The sequence below is a fragment of the Tachysurus vachellii genome, chromosome 13 (assembly GCF_030014155.1).
Source record: "Tachysurus vachellii isolate PV-2020 chromosome 13, HZAU_Pvac_v1, whole genome shotgun sequence".
In the NCBI taxonomy this organism is placed as follows: domain Eukaryota; kingdom Metazoa; phylum Chordata; class Actinopteri; order Siluriformes; family Bagridae; genus Tachysurus; species Tachysurus vachellii.
The window spans coordinates 11,691,905-11,708,525 of NC_083472.1; the positions used below are offsets into that span (position 1 = coordinate 11,691,905).

A 16,621-nucleotide genomic window follows, 5' to 3' on the forward strand; every position below is an offset into this window, starting at 1 on the left:
ACATGCAAACGCTCACATGTACTGTAAGGGACCAAAAGGCATCAATCTAGCATGATCAGCAGCTCCTTAGCCATGCCCTTGTTAGACTTTTCAGATTGCAATACTGAAATTTGTCTCTTTTCTGGTGACAGACATGAGAAACCCCTCTATTATAAACAAGTAATAATTTATCTTTAAGCAATCTGGGTCCAGCTTAAAGATTAGATTTTTGTGATATAATGTGACACCATATATGTGTATTGGTTAGTTTTGAATCAAAGCAGTGTGTGTGTGAGATTGCACCAGGTAAAAAGAGTACCTGCAAGACCACACAGGTTTGGGGAACTCTGGATTCTCTTCATGGGGGTTAGAGTGAGTGAGAGCGTGGTGCTCTTGTGAGCTCGTCCGCCGCTGTCTGTGAGAAGCGTGGCATCGCACACATACAAACAAGCAACATGAAGCCAAAGCACATGCAACAAAAACAAAAATCACAATGAATTAACACAAACTGCATTTAGGCAAGCTGGTTATGTTTTTGTCAACTGAATCTGCATGCAAAGCTTTTGATTAAGTGGCATATGATTTGACTTAAAATGTTTCGAAAGACTTTAAATGTTTGTCCAGAAGTTTAATAAGCCGATGCTCGCCATAACGCTAAAATCCTGTCTATAAAAACAAACAAATGATATCGTACTTGGTACAACTGTAATAATATTTGTCATCTTAGATAGGTTTCAATCATAGTGGTTACTTAACAACTGCAGTAAAGACAATTAGAAATGTTTACTAGTTGAAACAAAAAGCCGATGCTCGCCATATACAGATGGATCCCTGTGTCATCCCATATTACAGGTATGAATCATTACCATGTTAATAACTTCATTTCTAGACATGAAGAAGATTACATTCTTACAGGCACTTACAGTGCATCATATGAGATTGTAATAAAAGACAATAAACAATGCTAACGTTCGGCAATTAGCCTGACTAATGATCACAATTAAAATATGATTGCATTGCATCCCTGCTGAGAATGATCAATATGTCAGGGTCTGTGTGAAGAATTTGATGCTGGATAACAGCACATTAAGTGACTAGCGTGAGAAGCTTTGTTTTGGAGGGAGACAGGGTGGGGTGCTAACAGTGCCAGACAGTGAATGGTGGCTTCCCTCCTAAATCCCATGCCAGGTTCTGTTTCTTAGGAAGGGCTAGGTGCTGAGTGTCAGTCTAACAATGACGTTATCCAGCTTCTTCTTTTTGTACTAAAAAATAAATAAAGGACTTTAACAAGGAGCACTACACAGTCCACCCTGAGCTGAAAGCACAAAATCATGCAACAACAACAACAAAAAAATAAAAAAAACACTGCACAGGTGACATGGGTTCCAGACGAATTAAGCACTTTCACTCAGTTTCAGTGAGGAATCAAGTGATCCATCAAATAGTATCCAAGCATTTGTACATCTGACTAATGAATAACAACTCTCAGTTTTATTTTCTCCAATTTAAAAAAAACCTGTTTGTAATTGTTTAATAAATTAACATAATAATAAAATAAAATAAATAACATCTTAACAGATGCTACAGAATATGTTTCCTTTTTCATATGAAATCCCGCAAATCAAGCTAACATTAAAATAAATCCTTAACTTGTTATTGAAAAGATATAACTCTTGCGCTATTCATTTACACATTAACATCCTTCCTGGAGGCTTCATCATACCTGTATTCATGTTGAAGAACTCTTCCTCTAGTGTGGTCTTAAAATCACACGGTCCTGAAAAAAAAAAACAAAGTCCATTAGTGTGCTATTATAAAAAGGTTAAGCAAATAAACATGGCACCAGCCGCACAGTAAATATTGATGATTTGACATTGATCGTAAAAAGAGCTCCGCGAGCCTCTCAGTTTCATGGCTGTGCAGTGTGTGGCAGCAAGTCCTCGCTCCATGTGGCTGTTCAGTCCCGCTGTCAGAGAGCTCCCATCTGAAACGTAATACAACCCGAGCATTTCTGCTCTGAAACATCCAGCTCGGTTTCAAAACACGCACACACACACACACACACACACACACACTTTTCCTCCAATTCAGTTTGTCCTAGATTGATCACTTTTAAGTGACAGATTGACAGCTCTCATGACCCTGTTCCTAAAATATCTCATTTATTTTGGTATAAGCCTAATATTTCTAGGAGAGTCTACATGAGGAAGTCATTTCATTACGTTATACTATTACTCAACCCTCTAACACATGCTGAGGTATGGAGTGTAAGTGTAAATCGTAATAAATAAACAGCCATATGTAAGCACTTCTGATAAGATACACCTGTATGTCAGTATACACAGGCAGCTGCCCAACCTGCCATTCTATCTAGGAAACAGTGCTGCACATATTAGCATTGCAGTTAAATGCCATACAGGATGATAGTCACTGATGCATGATTAACTGTCCATCCTCATCAAAGACTTCAAGTTAAATCATGTCAGATAACAAATTCATGTACTATTTCCAATCATGGATTAAAGAGAAGGATTATATATTTATTTTGACCCTTAATAAAATATGGCACCGTCTCATCTTTCGACCATTAAAAGAGAGCTTGAATGTCAAGACCAAAACAAATCTTCAACCAGTGCGGCCTATAAATCGGAGGTGAAAAACACAGGGGACACATTTGCCTGTCACACTGCCGGGCATGGGGTAAATCAAAAGTTGTAAGGGCCTGTCAGTAATAAACGAAGAGGAGATTATGGGGTTAGGTTTCAAGAGGGCAGACATGTGGCGACAGAACAGCTGGGATGGGAAGAGGACAGCCACCCAAGAAGCCACATGTATGACCACAACGAAAGTGCTCGGCTGTGGCTTCTTTTAAACACTCGAATGCCTTGTAAGAAACCATGACACCAAATACGCTGGTAAGATAGGAGAGTCAATATTTGAACGTATCATGGAAAAAACACCTTTGCGTGACACATAACTGTCCTACATATAACTGTGACAAACTATATTCTGTAGACTTTATACCATTTTTATAAAATAAGATTATAAAATAATTTTTATAATTCTAGCATTAGTACAGAACTAAACATAAACGCTAAAATCCTGTCTATAAAAACAAACAAATGATATCGTACTTGGTACAACTGTAATAATATCTGTCATCTTAGATAGGTTTCAGTCATAGTGGTTACTTAACAACTGCAGTAAAGACAATTAGAAATGTTTACTAGTTGAAACAAAAAAATAATGATTACTATATACTTAACGTTGTATCCAACTTATTCTTCAGACAATCTGTTGAGAATGAGTGTCATGATTACTGACTATATACAATTAATTACAATATCAGTCAGACCAAATCATCCCAGGCAGTTCTAATGTTAGATTAGACAGTTATGTAATAACAGGGACAAGCGTGAGCAGGCATTGAGATTACTGAGCTATAGGAGAAGAAAGCATTTCAAGCATAGCTGATTCCTCATAAACAGTATTGTCTCTTGTTGAGAGCAGCTTACGTTTAGTCCGATTTATGGCAATAGTGTATTGGAGAGACGGGAAACTGAACCCCTCTCAGACCTGATTGCTCTTGGCAGGAGACGAGTGAAAGTCATATCTCACACCTCATTGACAATCAGCTAAGTGATGATATTGAACTAAATACCTCATGGTGACATGCTACACTATCTACAACATCACAGCATACAGCATTAATGCTCACACATTAAAACTAAAAACAAAAACAAAACATACATCTTATTACTTCCCAAACAACAACAGATCTGTAGCTCCAGACTGTCCTATAAGATGCAATGCCATTAGGAAAAAATGATCAGGCCCTAGAATAATTCCTTTAGTTATATACTCTTTGTACAGACACAGAAACATGCTGTGTCACATGCATCAGCTTGCAGACTGCTGTGTATTTCATATAACTTATCTGAAATCCAGCACAACATGTCTAGAAAGACGATCAATTCTTCTTTCTATCAAAAACTCATTGATCAAACACAGTGTCTGTATATGAAAATATACAGCTAAGACATGGACTCTAGCTCGGTTATTGCCGATATGATGGCCAAAATACTTAAATGTTATTAGATGTGTTTATGCAGATTAGATATAAAAGTGATATGCCATTTTAATATGGAATGCAAGACAAAAAGACTATATACATATATCAATTTGAAAACAAAATGTTTTCAGCGAATAAGACGACTGTATTTGCATGCATGTTGTGTATCCTGTAACATTTCCAAAATTTTAGCCATATCACATGTTTTGCAGCACATAATATTCCTACCTGGTTCTGTTAGTATAACCAGTTCCTAGCCTGGAATGTTCTCTTGAAAAAGCATGCAAAGTTTATAATAAGAAACTATTGCGCATCAAACAACACAGTTAAACAACACAAGATACAAAACCGTGCTCTCTTTCAAAAGCCAAAAGGAGCTCAGGATCCTTGCCGTGTTGCTTACTAAAGCCAAAATAGGAAGAATCTTCTTCTCATCTGGGATTTGGAGTTGAGCTATTTATATTAACATTTTTGTGAGGACATGAGATGGCCTGTGTGTTTTTTTTTTTTTTTTTTTTTTTTTTTTTTAAAAACAAGCAGTTTCTCAATCAAAATGATATTAAAAGTAACTCTGTGAGAGACTTGTTGTGCCATGGTTAACTAGCTGGAATATGATTGGTGTAGCTGTTACCATGAGTTTTATCAATAATTTTTTTAAAACATTCACATAAATATAAAATTTTTGATATTTGCTATGTTTGATATTTTGCTGTTGGACAGCAAATTCTAGAGGGCTAATTTTTAAATACTACATAGCCTCAGAAAAAAAACTACTATGTTGTTCCATATCCTGTCTCTAGAGTGGTAACCATTAACTGTATTTAACCTTAAGCTTTCACCTGGACAAGCGGAGGTAATGTACCTTGAAGGAAAAATATTAAAGTTAGATAACTGGACTATAATTTGTCTATAAAGTAAAGATTTAAAGATATACTACATGCACCTTTCTAGGTAAAAAAATGCTAAACTTACATACAACTTACTTTTGGATTGATGCATCAAATTAAAAGGTAATGATTAAAATAATCATAACCTTAATCATAACGTGATTAAAACATAAAATTTTGTTGTTTTTTGAAACTGATATAGGTTAACAATGTGATGTAGCCCAAAACTCTGCTACTTAAAATTGGGCTGCAAATCGTCATTCACAGTTTAACAGCAGGTTGTTAAAGATAAGGATTGTGGGTCACATATCGATAAAATAAATCATATTGAAGCAGATTTAATTATAACGTCAAATATCTAATGGTTGTCTCAAGAATGGTGCCCTCTATATCGTAGCCTTTTTCTGACAGTGTAAATAAACATTTCAAATTTCAACCACAAGCTTTATGAGAATAAGTGACATTTTGTTCTGTTTAGTTTTATTGTAAGCAGCAGCTGTAAATTCTAAAATCTGCTATTTAAGCTCATCAATATGCTATAAGAAAACAGGACACAAGCTGGAAATATCCAAATAAGGCATGATTGTGTTAGTGGACTGGCAGTGTGCAGTCTCTATGTACTGTAGGGGTTAAGTGACCATGCAAACAGTCTCTTGATGAAGCTGCTTAAGATAGAGAGTTGTGAAACCACTCCTCATGATGCAGCAGATTTTGTACAATTTTCCCTATGACTAGTGTATGCAGGGTTGGGTGAGAAAGTGAGAGCGCGGCTCCAGCTGGGCGCTGTTTGGCTGCTGGGCTAGGAGAAGGCGCGAATACATGCCAAGTCTGAGAGGTCCAGCTGGCAGAGTGGGCAGGTGCTAGTGAAGAGCTGTGCAGGACTAGCCAACGCCGTAGAGAGCCTCGGAATCTCAGAGACAGCCACTTAACATTCAAACAGCTTGAGTGTAAGTCACTGAGGCTCCCTCGGCTTGACAATCTGCCTCAATCACACACAGCTGCACACATGGAGCTCAAGAGCTTCTGAGAAAAGTTAAGCTTGACTCTGATAGTGTTATTTATTTCTGTATGGAATTCAAAGCATGGTGCGACACTGAGTTATGTTTGGGTCACGGAGAAAGCTGATTGCAGCACTTGCAGATAAGATTTCTTTTAAGGAACTTTATAAATAGGGTTAGGGTTAATTAAAAGGAGCCTTCTGGGTCACATGCAAAGTCACTTATTTAGCTACTTTATCTATTACAGGACATCCTGTCCACATAAACATTACCGTCAAAGTGGCTTCAAAACACAAAAGAGCTTCTGAAGTAACTCTGGTCTCAGTAATGATTCTGGGATGTGAAGCAACATTATTAAGGAAAAAAAATGTGCCAAAAGTTTATTACTGGATATGAAGGTTGTGAGTTATCTTGTTAGAGAGAAAAAGGTGCCTTGAGAACAGATCCCAGAAGATCGTAACAATTTATGATGCTGTTCTACTTTTTAAAAACATGTATTTAGAATATTAATACATAAATATATAACTGTTTAAGGTTTACACTTTTCCCGGTGTTATATGTGACTGCCAGGAATATGTGATGTTCTGCTAATGTGCTGCTGTGCTTTTTAGCAAACTAATCAACAACACAAAGAGTCTGTGCAGTAAGTGAAGCAAACATTTCTTTACATATAACAAGCACTTCTCTGAAATGTATAAAATATTCAACGCAAGTGATATGATGTCTGCTGGATTCTTTCTTTGGGTAACAAGCATGTTCGCACTGTAACACATGAGATTTAATTTGAGCACATATGATCATTTTTAACACAGGTTTCTAATAGGGACTTTCCTTTGTTTGACAGCGTGATAAAAACAGCGTGGTAAAAACATGCCGTGGTTTCTCGTGCCACTTCATTGCCTATCTTATCAGGTTAGGGTAGTTAATGCTTACAGGATTCGCTGTTTCCCACAGATCCGAAATATACTTGGGTGGAAGTCAGTGGACTGCAGGGGGGATCCTAGTGGACTGCAGGGGGGAAATGTCCTAGTATGTTGCTCACACATATATTTTATTAATATTGCAGGTGTGCAACAGATATAATGGATTATAGACATGAAAAAACTATGACTATTTAATTTACTATTACATTCACTCTCTGCTCTTTCGTTCTCTCATCCCCAGACTTAAGTCTTACCACATAACTCATATTCAATAACTAACAACTAGAATAAGGAAATGTTGAAATAAATCATACATGATGCCTGAGTGCGGTGGGTGAGTCAGCTCATCGGTTACTGCTGCTCTGCCAAATTAGAAACAAGGAATATTAATTTCTTGGAAGGAATTAATAAATAAATTGTGTAGACTTGGGTGGTCATTAATATACCTGGGCACGATGGCAGTGTATGACTGTGGCATTTACATAGTACAACAAAATCCCTAAATGCTTCACAGCTCTCACATCACATTAAACAAAACTATCATTTTTGAACTTTGGTGTTGTTTACCTCTGAGACAAAAGCTCAGGATGGTGTCGTACATGAGAAATAAATTAACCATCAGTGTAGACACAGACAAGAAGAAAAAAGAAATGGCTACAAACCTCTGAACATTCATGAACAGTGTCGATTCCAGATCTGTGCTTTGTAGGAAATATATAAAACAAATGGAACTGACATTTGAAGAACAATATTGTTAACCAACAGTTGCAGTGACAAACACCTGAATACAGAATGCAGATATATTGTAGTAAAGGCGTACTCGTTATAACAAGCATGCATCGTTCCCATCATTCTCACTCTGTGCAATTCATGAACATGACATGGCGCTATCTGCTTACTAGGGATCGTGACCCCCATGTGGAGTCGCCTAAATTACAAATGAGATAGTGAGTGTTGCAAGCTCCACTTTTGCCTCATTTATTTGTTTTGCAAATAAATGTCAATTTATATTACACATGAAATTTGTCTGCAACTATTCGGAAATGTCACTGGACTGACTGGCAGTCACACAAACTATATTTATAGTAACATGCTTCATGATGTTGTAGTCTTATTTACTACCCTGACACAAAATGATTACAGGAAACAAGCAATAAAAACTTCACAAGAGATAATTAATACAAATTTCTCTCTCTATCTATTGCCACTAGTTCCTCAAAAATAAACAGAGACTCAGACTCAGTGGAACAACAGAAGCCAAGAAAACAAACATAAAAACAAAGGCATTATTGAATATTGATTTACAAGTCATAAGTGATATATCCAGAATTAATAATGTAGGGTGGGCAAAGTTTGAGGTTATTTGCCCACAGTCTGAGCTACAGGTAACATGTTGTGTAGTAATTTTTCTTTAATGTGGCATGCATTATGTGGAACGATGTAATGCCTGTTAGCCACTCGTTTGTATGTAAACATTTAACACTCCTGGCTGTAAGAAATGTTCATTAGCACTATTAATGGATGGAAATATAGTCAAATTCACAGCTCGAAGTCTAATTTGACTTCGCAACTTCAACATGCTGTGCTAGAAAGCAAGGATCTGACTGCATTTTCATCGTATGATGGGCGTCATGTTTTGCACATGGGGTAGCTCAGTGGTTAAGGTGTTCGAACCCCAGGTCCACCAAGCTACCACTGCTGGGCCCCTGAGCAAGGCCCTTAACCCTCAGTTGCTCAGTTGTAAGTCACTCTGGATAAGGGTGTCTGCTAAATGCCGTAAATGTAAATGTAAATGTAAATGCACAAATTCATTATTCCAAGCATCGTAGAGTAGTTAACTGCTAAACCCATCCACAGTTCTCTATACATTGGTTGTTCATATACTGACTGGGCTGAGTTGCTACCAAGAACCATGCACAATAAGCTCAATATAATCAGTTCCTCTTGTGCCTATGCCGATTTCCTTTGGCAATGCACATCATTTGGAGAAATGAGAACATCATTACAAGAAAAAAAGGTCTTTGTTCTTCTAGCAAAATAATCTTTTCATTAAAGAAACCCTGTCATGTTTCCAGATCGTTGAACCTATCTTCTCATTCCCTTGTATATGGTCTGCCTCCTGAAAATATTTTGACTCATTACATTTGACTACTATCTTCCTGTAGTGTTCATTTCCGGTTTAATTCAAATGATTTATTTAGTTTAGTGTTTAGCGAGTTTCATGCTGCTAATTATGATGAAACAATTAGTACCAGATACAGCAACAACAAAAAAACAATCAAAATAAAAAACAAAGCCTGTGTTATCATGTGCAGAGCGAAAAAGAAAAATGTGCTCAAGTCTAAGGTTCAGAATCTCCGTAACTGTTACGTGCCTTCGTTATAGGAAAACTCTGTCCAGATCTCATGCAAATCTCTGATCAGGAGAAGAAGAGCATTTGACTTCTCAATACTGATTTGTAAAAGCTGCTTCAATCAAACCACATATTACATTTTGGATGGGAGAATCTTTTGGAAAACACAATGACGGCATTTTCAAAAATGACTCATTTTAGACTAGACTAGGACTTTGAGCGATTTTTGAACATGTGGCTTTCAAGATGAACAACTTATTCAGGGCCCCACCAAACATATTTTATCAAATGCAAGAATGAACAGAATTAATACTTTAAAAAACTAAAATTAAAACTAAAAATTAATACTACAAAGCTAGTAGTAACAAGATTGCAGCGTAACATCCTTACACATCTTACACGTCAGCTAGTTTAGTTACGTAAACTGCACATTCAGTTCTTTCCACACCACATGTCTGATACAGAAACCTTTCCACAAAATGGCAGCAAAGTTGTAAAAATCATGTGGCCCCCTGGTTGTCATGGGCCCTAAACAAAATGTTATGCCATGTTTTCTGCATACAAGCTTTAAATGGCTGAATTTTAAAGATTGCAATGACTTGATAACGCTTGAAAACTGTCACCAAAAAAAAAATCATGAAAGAAAAAATACTAATGATGTGAATTCAATTTTTAGATCTGGATGCTCTGATCTAAAAATACTATTCTGGCTAAAAATCAGACTGAGTACTGAATACATTTTTGTTGTAAACAAACAAAACCAGAAAAAGATTTTCACCAAATAAGAATATCACCATGATATCAACACTAACACTATTATTGTGTTCAAATAAAAATGAGATAGGTAACAAAATCTGAAGAAATATGACACCTTGTCCATGAAGAAGTGCTCTTTTTCATTCCATGATAGAATATAAATAGGAACCGATATAAAGATAAGACTGTTATGAATCATTTGAGCCTCTAAATGCTCATATTCACCTGCAAGGCAGTATGAAAGCCAGAGAGGACAGAATCCTTACCACGCATTAAGAGTGAGCCAGGTAGCGCGTTAGACACGACAGACATCAGTGCTGCCAGGAAGCAAGCTCCACTTCCCTTTCTTTTTCTTCAACCTTTAGCCCAGGAGGACTGAGATTTTCAGCGTTAAACTGGTAAGTTGCTGCCTGTTTCTGGAGGCAGAAGAGGTGAGAAAGTAAGCCCCTTGCTCCAAAGCTCAAGCCCTGCGGTTTGAGCTATTTTCAGATGGAGACATGTATGTCTGGAGGCTTGAAAGTTACTCCGCACCTCAGGAAGGGAAAGTGACAACACTTTAAGTGCACAGAAGGAGGACAAACATCTGAGCTCGGCTGGGGCCTTGGTATGCCACATGCTGTGTACAAGCTGAAAACACTAATGATAACTGACAAGTTAGCCAAAATCAGTCATCATCAATGAAGAGTTACAGTATATACTAAGGCCCAAATTGTTTTTTTTTTTTTTCTTTTTCTGATCACAATATCTCCCGCTTTAACCTCCGAGGGAGCAAACACAGAAAAGTGTGTAACATAATAATAGATATGAAAAAAGCAAACAAAGTCAAGTGCTCACATTTGAAAAACAACCTAAGGAGGAAATGTGTTCAGCTCTGGTACCGTTTATGACGTGAACTCTATTTTTGTTTCTATTTAAATTTGTTTGCGATGACAGTTCTCATTTATCATGTAAGTGTCAACCGTCGGTCACATGTCCATCGTGCACTTGTCATGCTGCAACCATTTCAAAACAAATTACGAAGCTATTCATTACATGTGCTACATAACATGGATTTAAAGCAATTGCAGAGAAATCCTGAAAAAAAGCACACTCATACTTCTTAGACATGTCATGAATGTGACAAAAAGCATGAACATGCACATTATTATTGAGAACTGATCCTCATAGCAACATGCATGATGTCATATTAAGCAGTTTGTAGCACAAGGATGGAAACTATTTACGGAGGAGATCAGACACCTGGTAACCTATTAAACAGAAAAGAAAGCATCCCCCAGGGGGTCAGAAAAATGCACCATAACTGAAGGTGTCAGCACAAACCTGAGCCAAAGAAAACTGCCCCTCAAAGCTAACATCACTCATATTCTCATACCAGAGATAGCTTCAGAGTTACGCCAGACCAACCTTTAAAACTGATACTGATATGATCTGATACGCACCTATGCCTGTCTAAAAATGGACATGCACATATGTAACATGAAGGACGCAAGTTTCACTTGGTTTTTCCAAAAGGGTTAATAAACATATGCTAAATCCAATGATTATGCCATTTATAAAATCAAATATACTGATGGCTGCAATAAAAAACAATGTTTAAACAATGTTTCTTTAAAAAGGATCATTTGTGTTGCATCACAGTCACAGGTCAGGTCATTAAGATTTTGCACACTTTTATTTAAATACATAAACAAATGTATTATGTTGTTTTTGTATGGATTAGCAACTTATCAGTTTAAACAGTGTTAAAGCACATTAGCAGCCACGGGTTCACATTATTTATTCATTTATTTTCAGTAGCAGCTGGCCAGTATACTGCTTGGGTTTGTGGTGAAATTGGAGCATATCCATATTACTGGAGCATAAGACATGGGAAGCTTTTCGAGTAGCCAATCCACTGGCATGTTTTTATATGAGGATGAAATTTGCGTACTGATGGAAACCCACACGGTCACAGGGGGGACAGGGTTCACGTCATTGACTCTTCACTGTAAAAAAATTCGTTTTTACAGAAATTTACTGCCAACCTGAGTATGAGTGAAAGTTCAAAACTGAAAGTAAACCACGGTAAGATAAAATTACAATAATGAAAGGTAACATCTTACATAATGCAAAATAACAGTACATTTGGTTGACCAAGAATACAACTGAGCTAAGTCTGTTTTGAAGGCACAACCTTCTTAACCACTGAAACACTTCTACCATCAACCATATCGATGCAATCTTTTAATGCTGTTAATTCAGTGTTAGAATCAGTTCAATCAGTGCAGGCTAGATGTGGTGGCTTACTGCTTAATGAATTTATATCATACATCAGGATAAAGAGCAAATATTTTATGTATACGATCGTGTGTTATTCTGTACAATATTAATATATCAAAGTACTTTAATGTAAATCAATAAAAGCTTATGTCATGAAATCTGACAGCTGTCAATGCAGCTCACTCGTGATGGCACACGGCTGCATGACTGTATCACCCTCGTGCTTGATGTTGGAGCTTTATAGACTCCTGGTATCTGCAGCATGCTGGATGAACTGAACTCCTGGAACCTGCAGCATGCTGGATGAATTGAACTGGAACCTGCAGCATGCTGGATGAACTGCACGGTTTGTTACACATTAATGACAGTTGCTCAGCAACCTTTTGCTGGTTAATGTTTAAACAACCCTTGCTGGAGTTTAGCAATACAAGTATCCAGTCTAAATAAACTCAATGCCTTGGCCACGTTGTTTAATAATCCTGCTTTCGTAATTCACTTTGTGTTTGTGTTTTGTTGACAAGTTGTTTGTCTCAGGTGTGTTAAAGAAAAGTCATGCTTCACTACACCTACCTTAAACAAGCTGTGTAGCCAAAGAAACCGAGTAATCCCACAAGTCCATATCCTCCAGCCAGACACATATACTTCTGTCTCTTCTCTTTTTTTGTTTGTTTGTATCCTGCGTCTCGCGCAAATGTAGCTAGTATTCATTCAGCACGTTTATGTGAACAAGTGCGGGTGCTGGAGCTAACAGCTAACCGACTACAGCTCTCAGAAACATCCTTCTTCTGATTAGTATTCAGTCTCCCGCGTGTTTTCCTGCTGAGGAGCAAAGACGAGCATCAATAAGGCGGCATGGCGACCCCGCCTGGCTTTAAGGCTACTGAGGAATTCTCATTGGCGTAAAGAGGATCCTGGTTGTCATGGAGATGTCAGACAGCGCGCTCGGCTTGTCGTGCGCGCGGAGATGGCGCAGTAGCACCGCACTAAGGAATGCGTACTGCCTAAAGCAGTAGCCTACTAAACAGTGCGCCAGAATAGTGCGCATTGGCAGCTGTCTCATGCTCGGTAGTATGCAAGAACGCCGTTTTAGTATTTAAACGTTTATTTAAACGTTTTATACGTGAGAAGGCTTTTATATTGACGGGATTTTCTTTAAATAAAATATTTCTTTCTTTGTTTGTTTGTAGGTTTAACTTCAAATCCCGAATATTGTTGATAGTAATCTTTTGTAAAAAAATAATAACATTCTGTACAAGTCAACCAGTGACTGTGGAATGACTTATAATTGTGACTTTACTTTATTAATGAGAACATTTTTTAAATCTATCTATCTATCTATCTATCTATCTATCTATCTATCTATCTATCTATCTATCTATCTATAGATCTGTCTGTCTGTCTGTCTGTCTGTCTGTCTGTCTGTCTGTCTATCTATCTATCTATCTATCTATCTATCTATCTATCTATCCTAAAAGCTGTAATGTTTTTGTTCCAGTTTTGTTCCTGCCTCAAAAGCCATATCAAACATTCTTCATAAGCAGCGTGAAACTTTCACAGTCAGGACTGATTGTTTAATGTTGTTACTGAAGAAAAAGTAGATTTATACATTTGATAAGTATTGTACATGAGAGGGCTTTTTTAAACATTAAACTTCTTAAATTGAGCATTAATATTATCATTATAGGTTTCCTCCGGGTTCTCCGGTTTCCTCCCCCGGTCCAAAGACATGCATGGTAGGTTGATTGGCATCTCTGGAAAATTGTCCGTAGTGTGTGATTGTGTGAGTGAATGAGTGTGTGTGTGTGTGTGTGTGTGTGCCCTGCGATGGGTTGGCACTCCGTCCAGGGTGTATCCTGCCTTGATGCCCAATGACGCCTGAGATAGGCACAGGCTCCCCGTGACCCGAGAATAGTTCGGATAAGCGGTAGAAAATGAATGAATGAATGAATTAACATTATAGTGTTTTTCCTGAAGCAAAATTTACATTTACCGTATTTGACAGACACCCTTATTTAGAGCGACATACATTGATTGGTAGTCCAACGCCATAATCACTACACATGACACTACACTACACAAAAATTTATGTTAAATATTATTAGGCTTAACACATAAAGAACTTCATTTAAAATTTGTAATTAAATGTTAATTCACTTTGAAGAATGTGCACACAAATAGTGATATATGAAATCAATATAAGTGCTTTGTTAGAATTCCATGAACAGCATCTAAATACAAACTGCACAGAATGTCACCAAGGAGCACTCTGCAATAAATGCAGCTGCACATCTAAATTTAACAGAACTGTCTACAACCCTTTACTACTTCATGTACTACCAAAGAGGGGCATAATTACACCTTAGACAAAGAGACACAGTTGATAAGAAGACTAGACACGACTGATAAGAAAACTAAATGGTGGATAATGGCCGGTATTAGAAACACACATGTTTATGCTAAGGGTTTGTAAGACCTGCACAATCAATCATCATAAATCTCAAGCATAAGGTTGAAAAGCTGAGATTTAACACATCAGTCTCCACAGTATCTAGTAACTAATTTGAACTATTCATTAACTACAGTGATGCTATAGAAATGTTATGTAGTTCCAAGAGCGAGGTATGTAAGTTTCACCCACCAACAGGTCCTGTGGGTTTAAGTGGTTAACCATAAATTGTTATTTCCCAAAAGCAGAGCATGTTTACTTAGTGCTCAGAATCCAGCTCAAAAGCTTTATTCAGCTTTTTAAGATCACAGGAATGCCACTCATGTTAATCTGGTTCAAAGGAAATATTTGTTCTTTTTTTAGGATTTGCTGAGGTACACAAACACCTGGTAGAGACAAATAGGCCAACTTAATAGCCTGATGTAAGATCACATACATACTGTATAAGGGAAAAACATTGAGATATTTTGGTCAGCATTATACACACTGTCAATGTACTATTTGTGTGCAGCTCATCAGATTATTATGTGAATAGCACCATGACACTAATAGCCAATTGTAGAGCACTACCAGCACTATGTATAGAATCTTTTTATCATTATTGTATGATGCCCTACATTTGCTCTATCCCACTGAGAAATATCACTTAATGATGCCTGAGATACACAAATATGGAAAACTATTATAGATACATGTAACTGTAACTGACCGAGTTTAACAGAAAACGTAATAGTTTATTCCATAGGTGATTGATTTTGGAGGGTTTTAGTCCAGCATACTGTAGATTTACTGGTCCAACAAACCTGATAAAACAAGCAATTACCTGGTAAATCAACCGTCTTTGAAGAAGGAAATTGAACAGTGCTGTGTTGTCTTTTAAGCACTGAAATCAAATCAAATCAAATCAAATAAACAATTTTGTTTGTCACATGCACAATCATACACAGTACAGCATGTACTGAAATACTCTTTCTTGTCATGGAATTCTAGGACAGTCCGGGAAAATTCCACTGAAACTTGTTTTTTCAATTTCACCTTTAAAGAATTTTTTTTCCCCAGCGCTGAGTTCCTAACACAGATACATAGAGCACATCCTTGAGATTTCAGTTGCTACTGAAACAGCACTCTGAAATGAAACAAAGTTCACTTTCATCATGTCTACAGGCAACCAAAACCAAATCACCCAACACGTCCAACAGGATTCCATTCATTGTTCTTTGGAGTTCACAGTAAGAAAAGGATCTCTGATTAGAGGTGTAGGAAACCATTCCTACCCTGACCCAATGAAGGCCTGTTGCTCCTGATCACTGAGGGACCCCCTAAAGGATAGGATTACCTGAGGACTGAGAAGCCTCTGTCCACTAAAGAGTAGCTTCCATGCCATTCTTTTTTATGTTTTCCCACTAACACACCCACTTGGGCGAAACTGGAATCTACTTGAGTACAATGACACAGGAGACAAGAACGTGTGTTTTGGAGCCACAGGCCCGGGAAAACAGGTCATATTTGTCCATACTCCTTTTGCACAATGGTCACAAAGACACACCAAGCTCTAGAGTTCACAGGAAACTGGACCAAGTGAATTTGTAATTGTATCCGGGGATGCTATTGAATTACACAAACATCATCACTCTGTTTCTGACCTATTACAAAGTTATCAAATGCATATTCGTATGTTTTTGGAACTGCACAAATTGCTGAGGTTTACTCCAATGTGATATAGCACACTGGAAACCCTGGAAGTAGCACAATGGAAAACAACATAGTACATAGTCTCTATTTTATCTACATAATATAGTATTTCCATTTCAAATGAATAATTAAGAATAAAACAAAACAAACAAATGTATGGTGTCACTTAACTGGTAATGCTGGAACAGACTATATATCAGGCTATATATTAGTTTTACAATGACGTTGTCTTCAAGACACAAAGTAATCAAAAAAT

General features: G+C 37.3%; 1 protein-coding gene across 2 annotated transcripts in view; it reads right to left on the reverse strand.

Annotated features, from left to right (window-relative positions):
- The window catches only part of sorbs2b (sorbin and SH3 domain containing 2b), a 37,429-nt gene extending 26,766 nt beyond the window's left edge, over positions 1-10,663 (reverse strand). Inside the window, exons 1-3 of one of the 2 annotated variants that reach the window (XM_060884567.1) lie at positions 10,235-10,663; positions 1,703-1,756; positions 299-394 (exon numbers count right to left, since the gene is read on the reverse strand). In XM_060884567.1, the coding sequence (XP_060740550.1) occupies positions 299-394; positions 1,703-1,756; positions 10,235-10,280 (196 nt within the window). In that variant the 5' untranslated portion in view covers positions 10,281-10,663. The remainder of the gene's footprint in view (positions 1-298; positions 395-1,702; positions 1,757-10,234) is intronic. The other variant, XM_060884566.1, reaches the window with a different exon arrangement.
- Between the last annotated feature and the right edge of the window lie 5,958 nt (positions 10,664-16,621).